The sequence below is a fragment of the Aegilops tauschii genome, chromosome 3 (assembly GCF_002575655.3).
Source record: "Aegilops tauschii subsp. strangulata cultivar AL8/78 chromosome 3, Aet v6.0, whole genome shotgun sequence".
In the NCBI taxonomy this organism is placed as follows: Eukaryota; Viridiplantae; Streptophyta; class Magnoliopsida; order Poales; family Poaceae; genus Aegilops; species Aegilops tauschii.
In genome coordinates this window covers 49,098,735-49,117,233 of record NC_053037.3, presented here as the reverse complement: position 1 = coordinate 49,117,233, position 18,499 = coordinate 49,098,735, and the positions used below count along the sequence as shown (strand labels likewise).

Below are 18,499 nucleotides of genomic sequence, written 5' to 3'. Positions count from 1 at the left end.
ATCCCTAATTCTATGCCAGGCCGGTCCTCTTATGACCAGGCCAATCCCTAACTTACACCAACGACGTTTGGTCGCCCCTCCCCCTTGTCCCGGACAAAAATGAATGAACCAATCCATACACATTTACACTCACACCGAGAGAATCCACGGCTGAGATTGAGAAACATATTTGACGGCCATCGAAAAGAAGGGCAAACAAATGATGGAAAAAGGAAAGGGAACCACATTACAATCACTTAACATCGGGACGATCAAGGCGAACAGTGAAACTTGTGTTACCTGAGAAATGCAGGCGGAAAGGAGCGATGCGTCTATGGAGAAGATGAAGAGGAGGCGAGTGGATGGATCACGCGACCAGAGGAGAGGAGGTCGTCAGGAAGAGGAAGAGGGGGAAACGGTGGGGAAGAGAGCACTGGAGCAGTTTGCGGAGGAACGCATGCACAGTAACCCGGCCGGGCTGGAAAATTTCCACGGTTTATTTAAGCCACGGCGGGCACACACAGCTCAAAAAAAAGAGAGGAAAAAAACAGGGCGTAACACGTAAGCTAATCCGACCCGGGGAAGCAACCGAACCGAGTCCTTCTCGCCTCCCTTTCCCCCTTTGCTCTGTCTCTTCTTCCCCTCCCCACGAACGCCGCCCAGCTTCTTCCCCCTCCGATTCTTCGTCTTCGGCGTGCCTGCTGTTCCTCCTCTCGCTTCGGCTCCCGCGTCGCAGGTGCGCCCCCCATCCACGATGCCTTCCGCCCGCGTGCGTTCCCTCCCTCTCAGTAGCTGCCGTGCCTGCCAGGGGTTCTTTCTAGGGTTCGTCGAGTCGCGCTACCGACGTTATCGGTAAATTACGGTAGCCTAGATAAACAAATTAGCTGGTACGAATCGAGTTCCTTCTGCATCTTGTTTGTGCTCATGCCTGTTTTGCCTTAGTAGCTTGCGACGGCCGTACAAACTAGTACAAACCTTTGTCCTTTCTGTCTTTAATCATCCTCTGTATCAGCTGCGGTGGTTGGGTTTGGGTACATGCGTCGCATTGAAATTTCCGGCGGCGATGGTCGTTGGAGGGCGTTGTTTTGTCTCTAGAGTTATGCTTTAACCAATTGTTGCCAATCTTGTTGTCCAACCGTACTAGTTATGGTACATTGGGTGGCTCCAGTACAACCTTGTTCTTTCGTAATAACTAGTAGTAAATTATGTTCTTTTACTAATGGAAAATCAGGTGATATTAATCGAGTCTTCCGCTCATGCCCTGTGTGGAACGGAATTTAAAGCTGGCTTTGCCCAGAATAGATTTTAGATGAGCGCAGCCATGCAACCTTGGCCCATTTCTATTAACTGCAGTAGAACCTGCTATTGTCATTGTCTATGCTGATAATCGTAATACTGTTTTTCTTCTTTCAGGAAATTATATCTAGTCAGTGACCATGAAAACCTCTGGCGAGGTTCCCTTTTATCACTCGTTGCCCGTGCCAGGAGCTCAAGACAGCCTCAAGGATCAGATCCACTCCAAGGTTATGGGCACGATAGGCAATGTCATGAACTCCATTGATCGAAAGGCACTGCCTCAGCAACTGGAAGGGGCATGGGAAACAGCTGGAAATGTCGTTAACTCCCTCGAGTCAAAACTGTCCGGGCAGAAGCCGTTTGATTTTGACGGCGGAAATGATTTTCTTGATGGATACGAATGTCCTGATGATTATTGGGAGTATGAACAGCACAAGGCACAAAAGCCAGTTAACATTAGAAACCTGCTGGGTGGTATAGTTGCTATCATTGGCCGCAGTTGCAAAAATGATGACATTCAACAATCAAAGGAGGCTAAGACTAGTGTCTCATTCTTGGGGTCAGGCAGTGATGGAGATGCATCCTTGCATTCGTCAGTCTACGCACCAAGTGCTCCTCCTTTGCTGGATGAAGAAGCCTTGAGTTACAATATTTATAGGGTTGTTTTAGAGGCAGAACCACCAGAATGGCTGCCCGACAGCTATGCTGACTCGTGCATGCAGTGTTCTGCTTCTTTCACTGCCATTACTCGTGGAAGGCATCATTGTCGATTCTGTGGAGGGATATTTTGCAAGGCATGTTCAAAAGGCAGATGTCTTTTGCCAGCCAAGTTTCGTGAGCGAAACCCACAGAGGGTCTGCGATGCATGCTATGATAGGCTTGATCCATTGCAGAACTTACTGATAAATTCTGTCAGCAATGCGACACAAACTGCAAAGCATGATGTTATGGATTGGACTTCTGCGAGAGGGTGGTTGAATTTGCCTATTGGATTAACATTGGAACATGAGATATACAAGGCAGCAGTATCCCTTAGGAGCTACAGTCAGGTGTCCAAATTATGTTTCCATTTTCTCTGCCATATTTACATGTTTAATGGCAATACCTACTTAATAAAAAATAAATACTGCATTGCAGGTTTCAAGGATAAACCCGGGAAAATCTATTCCGCATGCAGTCCTTAGTGGAGCAAGTGGACTTGCTATCTTGACAGTTGTAAAAGCTGGTGCATTTCTTACATACAAACTTGGAACTGGCTTAGTAGTTGCTCGTAGATCAGATGGATCATGGTCTCCACCCTCTGCTATAGCTTCAGCTGGATTAGGATGGGGAGCACAGGTTAGTAACTTGGTTGCAGAATTCTTCTCTGTATCTTTCATGTGGCCAACATCTAAACTATGAATTGATTAGATACAACATCTTTTATTGTTAGACTGGTTCCCTTTGATGTGGGAATAATTGCAGCCATAACCTACTACTTGCATGGCATAGGGCGAATGGTGTATGATAAAAATGATTCTTTAACCCTGCATTTCTCCTATCTAAAAATTTCCTAGATGAAAACATGAAACACACACTTGTTTCATGTCTTAGGATGAAATGGTTTATTTGTTTCTATCAGTGTTCTTTTTAAGTGAAACCCTGAAACTGTGTTTGCATTTAGGTAGATTTCCTCTTGTTTTTGCCTGATTTTAGATAAAACATCAGGTTGAAGTTCCTATGTTTGTGTAGAACATGGTCTTGGGCTGAGCAAAAACATGTTGGACGGTGACTGTTGCCTAAAATTGATAATTTATGATTTCGGACATGGTTCATGTACTTCCCTTGTAATTTCAATATTATGTGTTCAGATCTCTTACATGTTACATGTTTTATCTTAACATACAGCTTGGTGGTGAGTTGATGGATTTCATCATAGTGCTTCATGGCCCTGAAGCTGTGAAAACCTTCAGCAGCCGAATGCATTTTTCACTCGGTGCAGGTTTAAGTGCTGCAGCAGGACCTGTTGGTAGAGTATTAGAAGCTGATGTGAGAGCTGGTAATAAAGGTTCTGGAGTTTGCTATACATATAGTCACAGCAAAGGTAATGTTCTTGTTCAATTCAAAATTTTAGGCTCCTTTTATCATGTGAAGTCAAGCTCTGTTTGTATTGCGTTTTTATTTTTGAGCAAACACAAAAGCCTTGCGTTTCGATGGCACTCCGGCCGCAGGGGGCTACTTAAGTTTTACATTCTCGAAATTAGGAAAGCTACTTCTATTTGAATGCTCAGCACCAGATCTGTTTGTTTATTGAGTACAAATTTACTGCCCTGCAAAAGTTTTGAATGTTTTTTATGTAGCGGAGGTTTAATTATATTCCGTGGTCTGCTTAATTTTATATTCTCGAAACGCACAGAGCCAAATAAGGGTACCCTGACATGAGTCAAGTAAGAAATGGTATTCTTGTTCCTGACTTGTACAGAGCCAGATAAGGGTACCTTGACACGAAATGAGTAAGAAATGGTGTTCTTGGTGGATAACTTACATGCAATACCCGCAGTCTGGAAAATCGGAGTCCAGCAATGAACTTAGTATACAAATTCATCCTGATACCAAGAGTAAACAAGCTTGGGAGAAAGATATTTTTTAGAACTATGTACAAGTGTAAATCTTCGTAATAGTTCATCTTGCTCATGCATGTACCTGTCCTGCCAAGCCTACAACTAATTTGTGATGGTTTTCGATGACTTCGCAGGCGCATTTATCGGGGTTTCTCTAGAAGGGAACATTGTTACCACCAGGATGGATGCCAATCTGCGGTTCTACGGCGACCCGTATCTGACGACCAGTGATATACTTATGGGGAATCTGGAGCAACCAAATGCTGCTAAATTTCTGTACCAAGCGTTGGATGACCTATACTCGGGTCTGGATTGTTAGCACGACAAAAAAAAAAATCACAATCTGTACATATTTGATTTTATTCCAACTGTAGCTAGTTGTGTTGATTCTCAAAATGCTTCTGTCAGTTTGGCGGGCAGGGTTTGCTTCAGATAAACAGCTGCAACCTGTTGCCCTAGGATGGAAGTCTGTAAAGTCAATGTCTTGCTATGAATTTGATCAGCAGAATGAAATACACTATAAACAGTACTGTATGTATTTTGGAGTAATTTTTTTAAAATACACTGCCAAATGAATGGCCACTATCCAATTAATGGGACAGGCATCCATTGCCACTAGGCACTATTTTACTGCTGAATCCATCATCTGGCGGATTGGGTCGAGTCATGCGAGATGGTCTTGCTGTATCAAATTCGGCACTTCTGATTGCAAAAAGGAAGAGATGGTCTCCGTACTGTCTCTATGTGCATTTGGAAGTACTAAGTAATGAATAGTTAAGCAATAAATTCTAGGAACCGGGAATTGGTGTGATGATGTAGAGTTTTTGAGCTCCATCAGTCTTCATAGATATGTTCAAGTAGAATCGCTAATAGTGTTGTTATTTACTCGGGTTGTCATCATGTACAGAACGTAACCAATATTTCTATCTGTTAGTGATAAGCACTGGACCTCCTGACCTTGTTGCCCCAGTACGTCGGGATGTTCTAAAAAAGGATCAGCCTAGGAATCTATGGGTTATCCCGAGCCTCCGAAATCCATGTTAAAAGGTGAGTTAATGCCTCTTAAAATTGTGTCCATCATCTGGCGGATTGGGTCGAGTCATGCGAGATGGTCTTGCTGTATCAAATTCGGCACTTCTGATTGCAAAAAGGAAGAGATGGTCTCCGTACTGTCTCTATGTGCATTTGGAAGTACTAAGTAATGAATAGTTAAGCAATAAATTCTAGGAACCGGGAATTGGTGTGATGATGTAGAGTTTTTGAGCTCCATCAGTCTTCATAGATATGTTCAAGTAGAATCGCTAATAGTGTTGTTATTTACTCGGGTTGTCATCATGTACAGAACGTAACCAATATTTCTATCTGTTAGTGATAAGCACTGGACCTCCTGACCTTGTTGCCCCAGTACGTCGGGATGTTCTAAAAAAGGATCAGCCTAGGAATCTATGGGTTATCCCGAGCCTCCGAAATCCATGTTAAAAGGTGAGTTAATGCCTCTTAAAATTGTGTCCATCATCTGGCGGATTGGGTCGAGTCATGCGAGATGGTCTTGCTGTATCAAATTCGGCACTTCTGATTGCAAAAAGGAAGAGATGGTCTCCGTACTGTCTCTATGTGCATTTGGAAGTACTAAGTAATGAATAGTTAAGCAATAAATTCTAGGAACCGGGAATTGGTGTGATGATGTAGAGTTTTTGAGCTCCATCAGTCTTCATAGATATGTTCAAGTAGAATCGCTAATAGTGTTGTTATTTACTCGGGTTGTCATCATGTACAGAACGTAACCAATATTTCTATCTGTTAGTGATAAGCACTGGACCTCCTGACCTTGTTGCCCCAGTACGTCGGGATGTTCTAAAAAAGGATCAGCCTAGGAATCTATGGGTTATCCCGAGCCTCCGAAATCCATGTTAAAAGGTGAGTTAATGCCTCTTAAAATTGTGTCCATCATCTGGCGGATTGGGTCGAGTCATGCGAGATGGTCTTGCTGTATCAAATTCGGCACTTCTGATTGCAAAAAGGAAGAGATGGTCTCCGTACTGTCTCTATGTGCATTTGGAAGTACTAAGTAATGAATAGTTAAGCAATAAATTCTAGGAACCGGGAATTGGTGTGATGATGTAGAGTTTTTGAGCTCCATCAGTCTTCATAGATATGTTCAAGTAGAATCGCTAATAGTGTTGTTATTTACTCGGGTTGTCATCATGTACAGAACGTAACCAATATTTCTATCTGTTAGTGATAAGCACTGGACCTCCCGACCTTGTTGCCCCAGTACGTCGGGATGTTCTAAAAAAGGATCAGCCTAGGAATCTATGGGTTATCCCGAGCCTCCGAAATCCATGTTAAAAGGTGAGTTAATGCCTCTTAAAATTGTGTCCATCATCTGGCGGATTGGGTCGAGTCATGCGAGATGGTCTTGCTGTATCAAATTCGGCACTTCTGATTGCAAAAAGGAAGAGATGGTCTCCGTACTGTCTCTATGTGCATTTGGAAGTACTAAGTAATGAATAGTTAAGCAATAAATTCTAGGAACCGGGAATTGGTGTGATGATGTAGAGTTTTTGAGCTCCATCAGTCTTCATAGATATGTTCAAGTAGAATCGCTAATAGTGTTGTTATTTACTCGGGTTGTCATCATGTACAGAACGTAACCAATATTTCTATCTGTTAGTGATAAGCACTGGACCTCCTGACCTTGTTGCCCCAGTACGTCGGGATGTTCTAAAAAAGGATCAGCCTAGGAATCTATGGGTTATCCCGAGCCTCCGAAATCCATGTTAAAAGGTGAGTTAATGCCTCTTAAAATTGTGTCCATCATCTGGCGGATTGGGTCGAGTCATGCGAGATGGTCTTGCTGTATCAAATTCGGCACTTCTGATTGCAAAAAGGAAGAGATGGTCTCCGTACTGTCTCTATGTGCATTTGGAAGTACTAAGTAATGAATAGTTAAGCAATAAATTCTAGGAACCGGGAATTGGTGTGATGATGTAGAGTTTTTGAGCTCCATCAGTCTTCATAGATATGTTCAAGTAGAATCGCTAATAGTGTTGTTATTTACTCGGGTTGTCATCATGTACAGAACGTAACCAATATTTCTATCTGTTAGTGATAAGCACTGGACCTCCTGACCTTGTTGCCCCAGTACGTCGGGATGTTCTAAAAAAGGATCAGCCTAGGAATCTATGGGTTATCCCGAGCCTCCGAAATCCATGTTAAAAGGTGAGTTAATGCCTCTTAAAATTGTGACTTCTCATGCATTGTGCCGTTTTACAGCTCTTTTGTACCACTAACTACTGTTGACCTTATATCTTCAACCAGACGACGTGATTTTGGTTAATACTTTTGAAGAGCCTTTCGGCGATGTACGTAAGGTGTCTGGAGTGAACCAAGTGAAGCATCTTCCGCCGTAATTGTAACTTCTGATTTTTGAGTAATACAAGAATTATTCGCCAACAAAAAAATAGCGCAATTTTTTTAAAGCCCAAAGAGTATGTATCATCCATAGCGAGCGCTCCAATGGGTTCCAATACTGTGCGTTTGGGCTGTTGCGCTCGTCCGCATGGACCGATCAATGAAATTTATTTTCCTTCTTTTGATTGTTCCGTTCTGCTTCTTATTTCAATTCATTCTCCTTTTCTTATTTTCTTTTTATTTGCTTTTCCCTTTTCCTTTTTCAGTTTCTTTTTTATTTCTCTCTCTTCTGTCCTATTTTTTGTTTCCCCTATTTATTTTCTGTCTTCTTTTATTCCTTTTTATTTCCCATTTCATTTTAAAAAGAAATATGAATATTTTAAATAGACGTCAAACCTTGTATAAATATATGTTGAATATCTTTGAAATACACAACAAACTATAAATATGTGTTGATTATATTTTACATAAACAATGAAAATTTCAAATATAAGTTGAACATACATTGAACAGTTTTAATAATACATGACAAACAATTTTAAAATTACATATTTTTTTTAAATGTGCTTGAGCATATTTTTATTTTTCTTACACGACCAAAAGGTTCACTTTTTTGTTGGAAATATGGTTTTATTTAAAACTAGAAAATGAAAATACAAGTGAGATATAGAAATCATAAAAGAAAAAAAAACCCAAAGGGGCCAAACCAGCGAATCCCAAAGCCTAACTAACTACTTCGATTTCTCACTAAAATAACTGGCGATCAACGCTACTACCTGACCCATGGTAGCATGTCGTGGGCGAGCGCCGTTCCTCCGGACGACAAGAGAGATAGCACAAACACCCCTCCCCCCCCCCCATTTTGGTAGCGCATGCCGTGTCAAGTGGGCCACAATTTGCAAGCCTAAACACCTTGGGCACAATCTTTGGTTGCGCTCGAAATGGTTTGGGTAGACTGATGTTGCTAGACCCTGGATGGGCACGGCGATCCGGTGTGGTAAGGTCGTAAGGATGATATCAACCTCTTGTATGCGTCCACCTTGATCAAGCTTGGCATTGGTTACAAGGTGAGTTGCTAGTCTGATAGCTGGTAAGAAGATAAAACACTTTGTTTCAGTATTTCGGATGTCTTCCGTTCAAGCTCAATTAAGAAGAGCTCCGTTGCAGATGCCCTCACAAATCAGTAGTGGATGAAAGGTTTTCACCAATTCACTAATGAAGTAAGTTACGGCAATTGTTCTACGTGTGGTGTCGGCTATAGAACATCACTCTTTTGCCAAATGAAGAAGACTCCATCTCTTGGACGGGATTACTTCCATATATCCCTACCATGATATTTGTATTGCACAGATCTGTACCATGATATTTAATAGTACTAAAATATCACACACAAATATTTATGCACTTGTCAATATTATTTAAAAAGAATCGTTTTACACATAGTTATATTCAATAGAAGCCAAAAATTCCAATGATGTATATTATGAATGTATAACAACGAACAATGTAAGTAAAATTTACCAACACTGTCATGTGGTTAACTATGTCTACTAAGTAATCAAAAATATACTCATTAAAGTATAGTATGTATGTTTTAAATGTATAAAAGTTTAGTACAAAAATAATAATTTTTATTTTTTGCGGACACAAAATATGCTTAGACCAAACAGAGTCCCAGGAAACTCATGAGTAAGCAGAATACAACGCTGCATCATTAAATAATATTTAAATTCAAAGAATATATAACAGAATAAAATATGGACCAAAACATTTTGAATGTGTGAACAAAATTTGGATCATACAACATTTTTGCATGTATTGGATAATATTGAGAGAAGTGCATATTTCAACCCTAAACTCTTGAGTGGGTCTAAGATACAACCATGAACTCTAATACCGTTTACTTGACAACCTCCACTTTTCAAAACCGGACAAGAATCAACCCTGAACTGGTTTTTACCCTATTTTGACTGGTTGAGTTGAGGTTGAAATTCCAAAAAACATTTATTTAATTCTTAAGCATTCATCAAATCTTAGAACATAATATTAATTCCAAGAACAATTTTGAATACCAAGCATTGTTTATTAATTCTAAGACCATTTTTTGAACGTTAGATCAAAACTTTAGCCCTAGAACATTTTTTTAAATGTCTTCATTACTTTGGTATTCCAAAATCATTTTTTAATTCAAGAATTTTTTTTCAATCTTAGAGTATTTTTTGAATGCCTTGAATATTTTCTGAATTTAAGAACATAATCTGAATTACAAGAACCAATTTTGAATTCCAAGAATATTTTTTAATTTCAAGATTTTTTGGAATCCAAGATTTGTTTTTAATCTTAGAACATTTATTGATAAAATAACAGATTTTGAATCGAAGATTATTTTTTAATATTTGGATCAAATTTTGATCCCTAGAACATTTTTAATGTCTTGAACACATTTTTGAATTCCAAAAATATTTTTTGAATCCAAGAATATTTCTGAAATTCAAAAAATGTTTAGTAATTTGAGGCTATTTTTGTTTTTTATCAGGGCTAAGAAAGAAATTATGCTTCTTATTCTAATTCAAATGTTTTTGCAAGTTTACACAAGAGCGAGAAGGAAATTGTATAATCTCACAGGAGACCACTGGAAAGATTTTTACGCATGAATACCAGCTGTAAGAAAATCAACATTTGCTCTAGCCTATTTTTTCTACCGATGAAATTCTGTTTTACAGCTTTAGTATAGTTCTTTGAGTTTGAGCTAGAGCAAATTATGTTTGTTTCTTGTTGTGCATAATTGAAAACAAGAACATATAGTTTTGTATTGAAATTAACCTTTTAACACTTTCTTCTTTCTTTTCAAAACTATTTTGTAACAACGAATCAAGAAACTATTAGTGAACCACGCCACAATAAGCCAACATGCTGGCCAGAAAAAAAGCGATCGATGTGAAACAGAAACGAACGAAGAAAAAACCTAAACATAAACATGAATGTAGAAACATAAACAGGTGGGCCTAACAAGTCCGTGAGTTGGACACTACATGCGAAACATGATGGAAATATGCCTTAGAGGCAACAATAAAATGGTTATTATTATATTTCCTAAATCATGATAAAGGTTTATTATCATGCTAGAATTGTATTGATCGGAAACTTAAATACATGTGTGAATACATAAATAAATACCATTTCCCTAGTAAGCCTCTACTAGACTAGCTCGTTGATCAAAGATGGTTAAGATTTCCTAACCATGGACATGTGTTGTCATTTGATAACGAGATCACATCATTAGGAGAATGATGTGATGGACAAGACCCATCCGTTAGCTTATCATACTGATCGTTCAGTTTATTGCTATTGCTTTCTTCATGCCAAATACATATTTCTTCGACTATGAGATTATGCAACTCCCGGATACCGGAGGGATACTGTAACATCCCAAATTTTCAATTTAAAATGTTATACATTAGATCATCATTGCATATCAATTTTTTTTTTGCATTTTGGTTGATCCTAGAAATTCTACGCAACTCAAGGACCTGCGGAGAGAGTTGGGGATTTCATTATTTTCATATTCGAATTTTTCTCGAATTTTGAAAAGAAGATCGTTTGATTTTTATTATTTTCTCTTCGGATATTTCTTTTATAAAAATAAAAAAGAGAGGATAAAATGACTTCCTCAAAATAAAGAAATATCGGAGATTTAATATTAAAAGCAAATAATATTTTTATTTGGAATTTTATCGCTATTTTATTTGAATTAGGAAAAATATGCATTTTTCAAAATTGCATTTTAGGCCCAAATAAATGTTTACCTTGTCTGGCCTATTTTTAGAGGACGGGGAAAATTTATTTCGGGATTTTTGGGTCCGTTTAGTATTTCTTTTCTTTCTTTTTCTGCACGTCGGAATTATTTAAAAAAATAGTCAAACCGACCCCGGGCCGTACCCGAGCGGGACTCCGCCCGGGTGGGGGGGGGGGCTTTATAAGCCGCCGCCCCGAGTCGCCCGACGCCCAGCCCAGCCGCACCAGCGCCCCAAACCCTAAGCCGCGCGGCGCCGCCGCCGGAGCCCGCCGCCTCGGTTTTCGCGAGAGAACCGACGGTTTTTTTCTAAACCTAGATCCGTTTTTTAGATCCGGTTCGGCTTATTTTTTCGGTTTAGTTATTTAGCGAACGCCCGTTCATTAGTTCGTTTTAACGAACGGTTTTCACCGTTTAGCCGCAGACAGCGAACGTTCGTTCGTTAGCCTGTTCGTCAGCTTTTCTTTTTCTCGGATTTTTCCGCGATTATTTTCGATCGCAATTTCTGATCCGATTTTCGTTCTGGTATAACTTTTCGCTCATTTATCGGAATCAGGCGATTCAAGCGCCTAGAGTTTCGTCTCGAAACCCTCCTTCTGTTTAACCAACTTAAACAAGATTTTGCTACTGTAAAATTTGACTTTAGTCCAGATTAGTAAACGAAGCTTGTTTCTTTCGCTGTTTGAGTTTTGTTGCTTCGTTTGATTTGATTCTTTTTGCAAACCGGAGTTCTTAAGTTGAACTTTCTGGTTAGATCTCTTATTTGAGTTTTACCCGTGCCCTTGCTTGATTGCTTATTGTATGCTTGTTTGTTTGCGATAGAGTACCCGGAGTGCGAAGCGTGCTACTACGAGTCTCTAGGTTTCGCGGATCATCAGCAAGGCAAGTAACACTTTGATCATACCTCTTTCATACCCAGTTTTACTGCATTAGATCAATCCTCAAACAATTGCATGGTTAGGATGTGAATTAAATTGTGGGATTGGGAAGTAGATGAGGTAGTACCTATTCACCTGTTTATTATCAAACCCTGGGAGTTACTTCTACGTTGCTTATATTGCTATGCTATGCTCGTAGACGTGGTTTGGGTTTGAGAGTATTCATGACAGATGTGAGATTGTTAATTAATGGTTAACTTAAGGTGACAACTTAAATACACATCTGGGTGGATTGAGGCACCTGGGGAATTCCATTGATTGCCTGTATTTTTTTTGGAAATCCCGGGGTACCGTGTGATTCTCCTATGGACTGCCACCCAGGCTCAAAGGGATCATAAGATTATTCATGCTAGAAACTTCCGTGTGCAGCCACATGCCATTATGGGCTCTGGCATAGTTGAGTAAGTTGTGGGAAACCTTTCCATGATGGGCTAGCAGATGTAGGGGATTGTAGGTGTACCGGCCTATCTATCGGTTAAGGGGACCTCTTCGGAAAGACTGTGTCTCGGTCATCCGTTTCTCAAACATCTTGTAGTGCGAGAAATCAAACGGAGGAGATCGAGTCTTGTGGGGAAAATGCACAAACCTCTGCAGAGTGTACAAACTAATCATGGTTAGCCGTATCCCCGGTTATGGACATCTTGAGTATCTGGTTCTTGGATTATCATGTGGATCTCATCACTCTTAATTATAAAAGTTGATTGGGTTATTGATTACTTTTAATTGGGACTGAGATGGGGTTTACCATTCTCAATGTTTAACAACCACCATGATAGTTAAATAAAATATATTCCTTTGTTGTAGGGAAAAATTGGCTTTTCGCAAAACATATTAACCATACAGCCTCCACCAGCCATATATGCATGTAGTGATAGCTTTATTCTGTTCATTACTCTCTTGTGTTACATTGCCAGCATATTCCATGTGCTGACCCGTTTTCGGGCTGCAACGTATTATGTTGCAGACTTTTCAGACGACGAGTAAGGAGCCTTAGGTCATGGTCTTTCACTCAGTGATGCCGTTGGAGTTGATGGACTCACTTTATCTTCCAAGCCTTCCGCTGTCATCGTATTAGATGGCCTTAAGCCATATTTATTGTAATAAGTTCTCTTTTGAGACATTCAATGTAATACGTGTGTGATTGCTACTCTATTATAAATCCTTCAAGTACTGTGCGTGTCAGCATTACCGATCTAGGGATGACACTAATGCACAGAGATCGGACTGTTTGAGGTCTGGTCGCTACAAAGATGGTATCAGAGCACACGCTGACTGTAGGACATGACCACTAAGCTAAAGCCCTAGATCACTACTCTCTTCTCATTTCTGACTCCTCTCCATTTTTCTACTCTTTAGGATGGCGGATGCAAGGATCAAGTTCACACAACCGGATGAAGACACCCCTTTTGGACGCCACTTGAAGGAAGTCACTAGGTACCTGAACATCGGAATACCAAGCTTCACCGGGACTTACAACGCCACTTTACCAGAAGAGGAGCGCTGGATGATTCAAGTTCAACTTCCAGGAAGGACATTCACGCCTGCCACCGAGCCCATAGAGTTTTCTTTTGATGCACCAACCTAGAGTCTAGGAAAGAGTATGGCAACTCACATCACCATGGGACGCATTGGAGAAGTTTACCACAATGATCTCAAGGACACTATCTATCAGATTTGTGGGCGCCGAGATGAGCAATGGGAGATGATCAGCACCAGGAAGGATAGATCGATTGCCGCTTTCATCCAGGAGTTAAACCAGCACATTCGACGCCAGGAGAACCAGATGTGCGCAGGCATGACAGATTTGAAGAAGGCGATGACAAGGATCACGGAACTGGAGGAAGAACTCAAGGCTACTCGCGAAGATTATATGGAGGAAATTGTCGTACTAGTGGAGAAGAATGACGACCTGACAAGGAAGCTAGGAGTTTTCATGGGAGACCCCGCGCCAGGAGGAGAAGATGACGATTCCACTTGCCCGGAGAACTACATCATCATCGACGACACCGACTCGGATCCTGACGATAGCGATGATGACTATGTTCAGGAAGCTGGAGCAGATACCATGGAGTCTTCGACCGATCAATTTTTTTATTCGACCACCATACCAGTAGTAGTATTCTACCATGTATATAGTATAGTCCAAGCACTTTTGTAACGATAGTTCTAGACCGATTGTATGCCCTTGTTTGATTGATTGAGTGAAATGTTTGTGTTTGTCTCATGTGCATATGGGTAGTGTTTTCCCCCTAGACCTCATTCTATTCTGTTTTCTCATCTCTTCTAAACCCAGCAGATGCCTCCGAGACGCGACAATGGATTTGCTTTCCCACCGGAGCTCACTCAGTTGATCCAGCAGAAGAATGCATTGATGTAGATACTAGTCCAGAATCAGAACCAGGGGAACAACGACAACAACCCACCACCACCACCACCAGTTGATCACTTAGCCCATTTTCTTAGGCTGAATCCGCCGATGTTCTCTAGTAGCACCGAGCCGATTGTTGCAGATGATTGGCTCCGCAAGATTGAAAGGGAGTTGACTACTGCAGGATGCACAGATGCGGAGAGAGTGCGTTTTGCCGCACATCAGCTTGATGGACCCGCAGCATCATGGTGGGAGAATTTTATAGTCACTTACCCCATTGACACTGTGACATGGGACCAGTTCCAGCAGGCTTTTCGCACTGCCCATGTATCAGCAGGAGCTATGGCCATGAAGAAGCGTTAGTTTCGCAACTTACGCCAAGGAGGGCGCACTGTTGGTCAGTATGTGGATGGATTTAGTAAGCTAGCACGTTATGCCCCAGATGACGTCGCTACTGATGCATCTAAGAAGGAGAAGTTTCTGGAAGGACTGAATGATGAGCTGAGCATGCAGTTGATGGTGGCAAATTTCAATAACTACCAGGAGTTGGTAGATCGAGCTCTCATGCTTGAAGGGAAGTAGCAACAGATTGACAGCCGCAAGAGGAAGTATGGACAAGGGAAGTATAATTCTGGAGCTCATCAGAGACCCCATTTCACCCCGAACTCGGGAGAACTTGTTCATAACCATGGAGGCCACACTCATAATGGAGGAAGTACGCACAACCATAGTGGCTCCAAGAATGGGAATGGTAATGGTAATGGAAGAAGCAGCGGACAGAACCGTTCCAACCCGGCAACACCCGCCAACAAAGATCTAAGCCATGTTACTTGCTACAAGTGCCAGAAGACCGGACATTACGCCAATGAGTGTCCTGAAGCTAAGAATGGGAACGGCAATGGAAGCTCTGGGAAGAAGCCCAACCCTTTCAATAGGGGACAAGTGAACCACGTTAACGTGGAGGAGGTTGAAGCCCAACCAGATGCAGTAATAGGTAAGTTTTTGGTTAAGTCATTTACTGCAGTTGTTCTTTTCGATACTGGTGCATCGCATTCATACATATCAAGGGGATTTGTGGATAAGTATAAGTTGCCCACTGTTGGGGATCGTTGCAGAATTAAAATTTTCTACGCATCACCAAGATCAATCTACGGAGTTTACTAGCAACGAGAGGGGAGTGCATCTTCATACCTTTGAAGATCGCGATGCGGAAGCGTTGCAAGAACGCGGTTGGAGGAGTCGTACACGTAGCGATTCAGATCGCGGCAGAATCCGATCCAAGCACTGAACAACGGTACCTTCGCGTTCAACACACGTGCAGCCCGGTGACGTCTCCCGCGCCTTGATCCAGCAAGGAGGAGGGAGAGGTTGAGGAAGAAAGCTCCAACAGCAGCATGACGGCGTGGTGGTGGTGGAGTGGCAGTTCTCCGGCAGGGCTTTGCCAAGCTCACGCGGAGGAGGAGAGGAGTTCGGGAGGGGAGGGGCTGCACCTTGGATGTGGTGCTGCTCCCCTCCCACCCCCCCTCTATTTATAGGGGCAAGGGAGAGGGGGGCCGGCCCCCTCCAGATGGATCTAGAGGGGGGGCGGCGGCCAAGGGGGAAGGCTTGCCCCCCAAGCCAAGGGGGGCGCCCCCTCCAGGGTTTTCCCCAACCCTAGGCGCATGGGCCCTAGGGGGGGGGGGTTTGGCGCCCAGCCCACCTAGGGGCTGGTTCCCCTATATATTCAGCCCATAGGGCCCTCCGGGGCAGGTGGACCCTCCCGGTGGACCCCCGGAACCCTTTCGGTGGTCCCGGTACAATACCGATATACCCCCGAACACTTCCGGCGACCGAATAAGGACTTCCCATATATAAATCTTCGTCTCCGGACCATTCCGGAACTCCTCGTGACGTCCAGGATCTCATCCGGGACTCCGAACAACATTCGGTAATCACATACAAACCTTCCTTATAACCCTAGCGTCATCGAACCTTAAGTGTGTAGACCCTACGGGTTCGGGAATCATGCAGACATGACCGAGACACCTCTCTAGCCAATAACCAACAGCGGGATCTGGATACCCATGTTGGCTCCCACACGTTCCACGATGATCTCATCGGATGAACCACGATGTCGAGGATTCAAGCAATCCCGTATACAATTCCCTTTGTCAATCGGTACGTTACTTGCCCGAGATTCGATCGTCGGTATCCCAATACCTCGTTCAATCTCGTTACCGGCAAGTCACTTTACTCGTTCCGTAATGCATGATTCCATGACCAACTACTTGGTCACATTGAGCTCATTATGATGATGCATTACCGAGTGGGCCCAGAGATACCTCTCCGTCATACGGAGTGACAAATCCCAGTCTCGATCCGTGCCAACCCAACAGACACTTTCGGAGATACCTGTAGTGCACCTTTATAGCCACCCAGTTACGTTGTGACGTTTGGTACACCCAAAGCATTCCTACGGCATCCGGGAGTTGCACGATCTCATGGTCTAAGGAAATGATACTTGACATTAGAAAAGCTTTAGCAAACGAACTACACGATCTAGTGCTATGCTTAGGATTGGGTCTTGTCCATCACATCATTCTCCTAATGATGTGATCCCGTTATCAATGACATCCAATGTCCATGGTCAGGAAACCGTAACCATCTATTGATCAGCGAGCTAGTCAACTAGAGGCTCACTAGGGACATGTTGTGGTCTATGTATTCACACATGTATTGCGATTTCCGGATAACACAATTATAGCATGAACAACAGACAATTATCATGAACAAGGAAATATAATAATAACCATTTTATTATTGCCTCTAGGGCATATTCCCAACAGTCTCCCACTTGCACTAGAGTCAATAATCTAGTTACATTGTGATGAATCGAACACCCATAGAGTTCTGGTGTTGATCATGTTTAGCTCGTGGAAGAGGTTTAGTCAACGGATCTGCGACATTCAGGTCCGTATGCACTTTACAAATATCTATGTCTCCATCTTGAACATTTTCACGAATGGAGTTGAAGCGACGCTTGATATGCCTGGTCTTCTTGTGAAACCTGGGCTCCCTGTCCAGGGCAATAGCTCCAGTGTTGTCACAGAAGAGAGCCATTGGGCCCGACGCATTGGGAATAACTCCTAGGTCGGTAATGAACTCCTTCATCCAGATTGCTTCATGCGCTGCCTCCAAGGCTGCCATGTACTCCGCTTCACATGTAGATCCCGCCACGACGCTTTGCTTGCAACTGCACCAGCTGACTGCCCCACCATTCAAAATATATACGTATCCGGTTTGTGACTTAGAGTCATCCAGATCTGTGTCGAAGCTAGCGTCGACGTAACCCTTTACGACGAGCTCTTCGTCACCTCCATAAACGAGAAACATATCCTTAGTCCTTTTCAGGTACTTCAGGATATTCTTGACCGTTGTCCAGTGTTCCATGCCGGGATTACTTTGGTACCTTCTTACCAAACTTACGGCAAGGTTTACATCAGGTCTGGTACACAGCATGGCATACATAATAGACCCTATGGCCGAGGCATAGGGGATGACACTCATCTTTTCTCTATCTTCTACCGTGGTCAGGCATTGAGCCGTGCTCAATCTCACACCTTGCAATACAGGCAAGAACCCCTTCTTGGACTGATCCATATTGAACTTCTTCAATATCTTGTCAAGGTACGTGCTTTGTGAAAGACCAATGAGGCGTCTCGATCTATCTCTATAGATCTTGATGCCTAATATATAAGCAGCTTCTCCAAGATCCTTCATTGAAAAACACTTATTCAAGTAGGCCTTTATGCTTTCCAAGAATTCTATATCATTTCCCATCAATAGTATGTCATCCACATATAATATGAGAAACGCTACAGAGCTCCCACTCACTTTCTTGTAAACACATGCTTCTCCATAAGTCTGCGTAAACCCAAACGCTTTGATCATCTCATCAAAGCGAATGTTCCAACTCCGAGATGCTTGCACCAGCCCATAGATTGAGCGTTGGAGCTTGCACACCTTGTCAGCATTCTTAGGATCGACAAAACCTTCTGGCTGCATCATATACAATTCTTCCTTAAGGAAACCATTAAGGAATGCCGTTTTGACGTCCATTTGCCATATCTCA

At 42.3% G+C, this 18,499-nt stretch overlaps 1 protein-coding gene across 1 annotated transcript; it reads left to right on the top strand.

Annotated features, from left to right (window-relative positions):
- The first annotated feature begins 510 nt into the window (after positions 1 to 510).
- On the top strand, positions 511 to 4,469 carry LOC109739411 (uncharacterized). The gene is made up of 5 exons (XM_020298497.3): positions 511 to 715; positions 1,393 to 2,324; positions 2,413 to 2,613; positions 3,163 to 3,358; positions 4,010 to 4,469. Exons 2-5 carry the CDS (start codon positions 1,416 to 1,418, stop codon positions 4,192 to 4,194), a joined length of 1,491 nt encoding a protein of 496 aa, XP_020154086.1. The 5' UTR covers positions 511 to 715; positions 1,393 to 1,415; the 3' UTR covers positions 4,195 to 4,469.
- Positions 4,470 to 18,499: the final 14,030 nt, after the last annotated feature.

Coding starts and splice junctions, on each gene's coding strand:
- LOC109739411 (XM_020298497.3), top strand. CDS start 1,416: ATGAAAACCTCTGGCGAGGTTCCCTTTTATCACTCGTTGCCCGTGCCA. Junction 2,325..2,412: donor CCCTTAGGAGCTACAGTCAG/GTGTCCAAATTA, acceptor ACTGCATTGCAG/GTTTCAAGGATAAACCCGGG. Junction 2,614..3,162: donor GATTAGGATGGGGAGCACAG/GTTAGTAACTTG, acceptor CTTAACATACAG/CTTGGTGGTGAGTTGATGGA.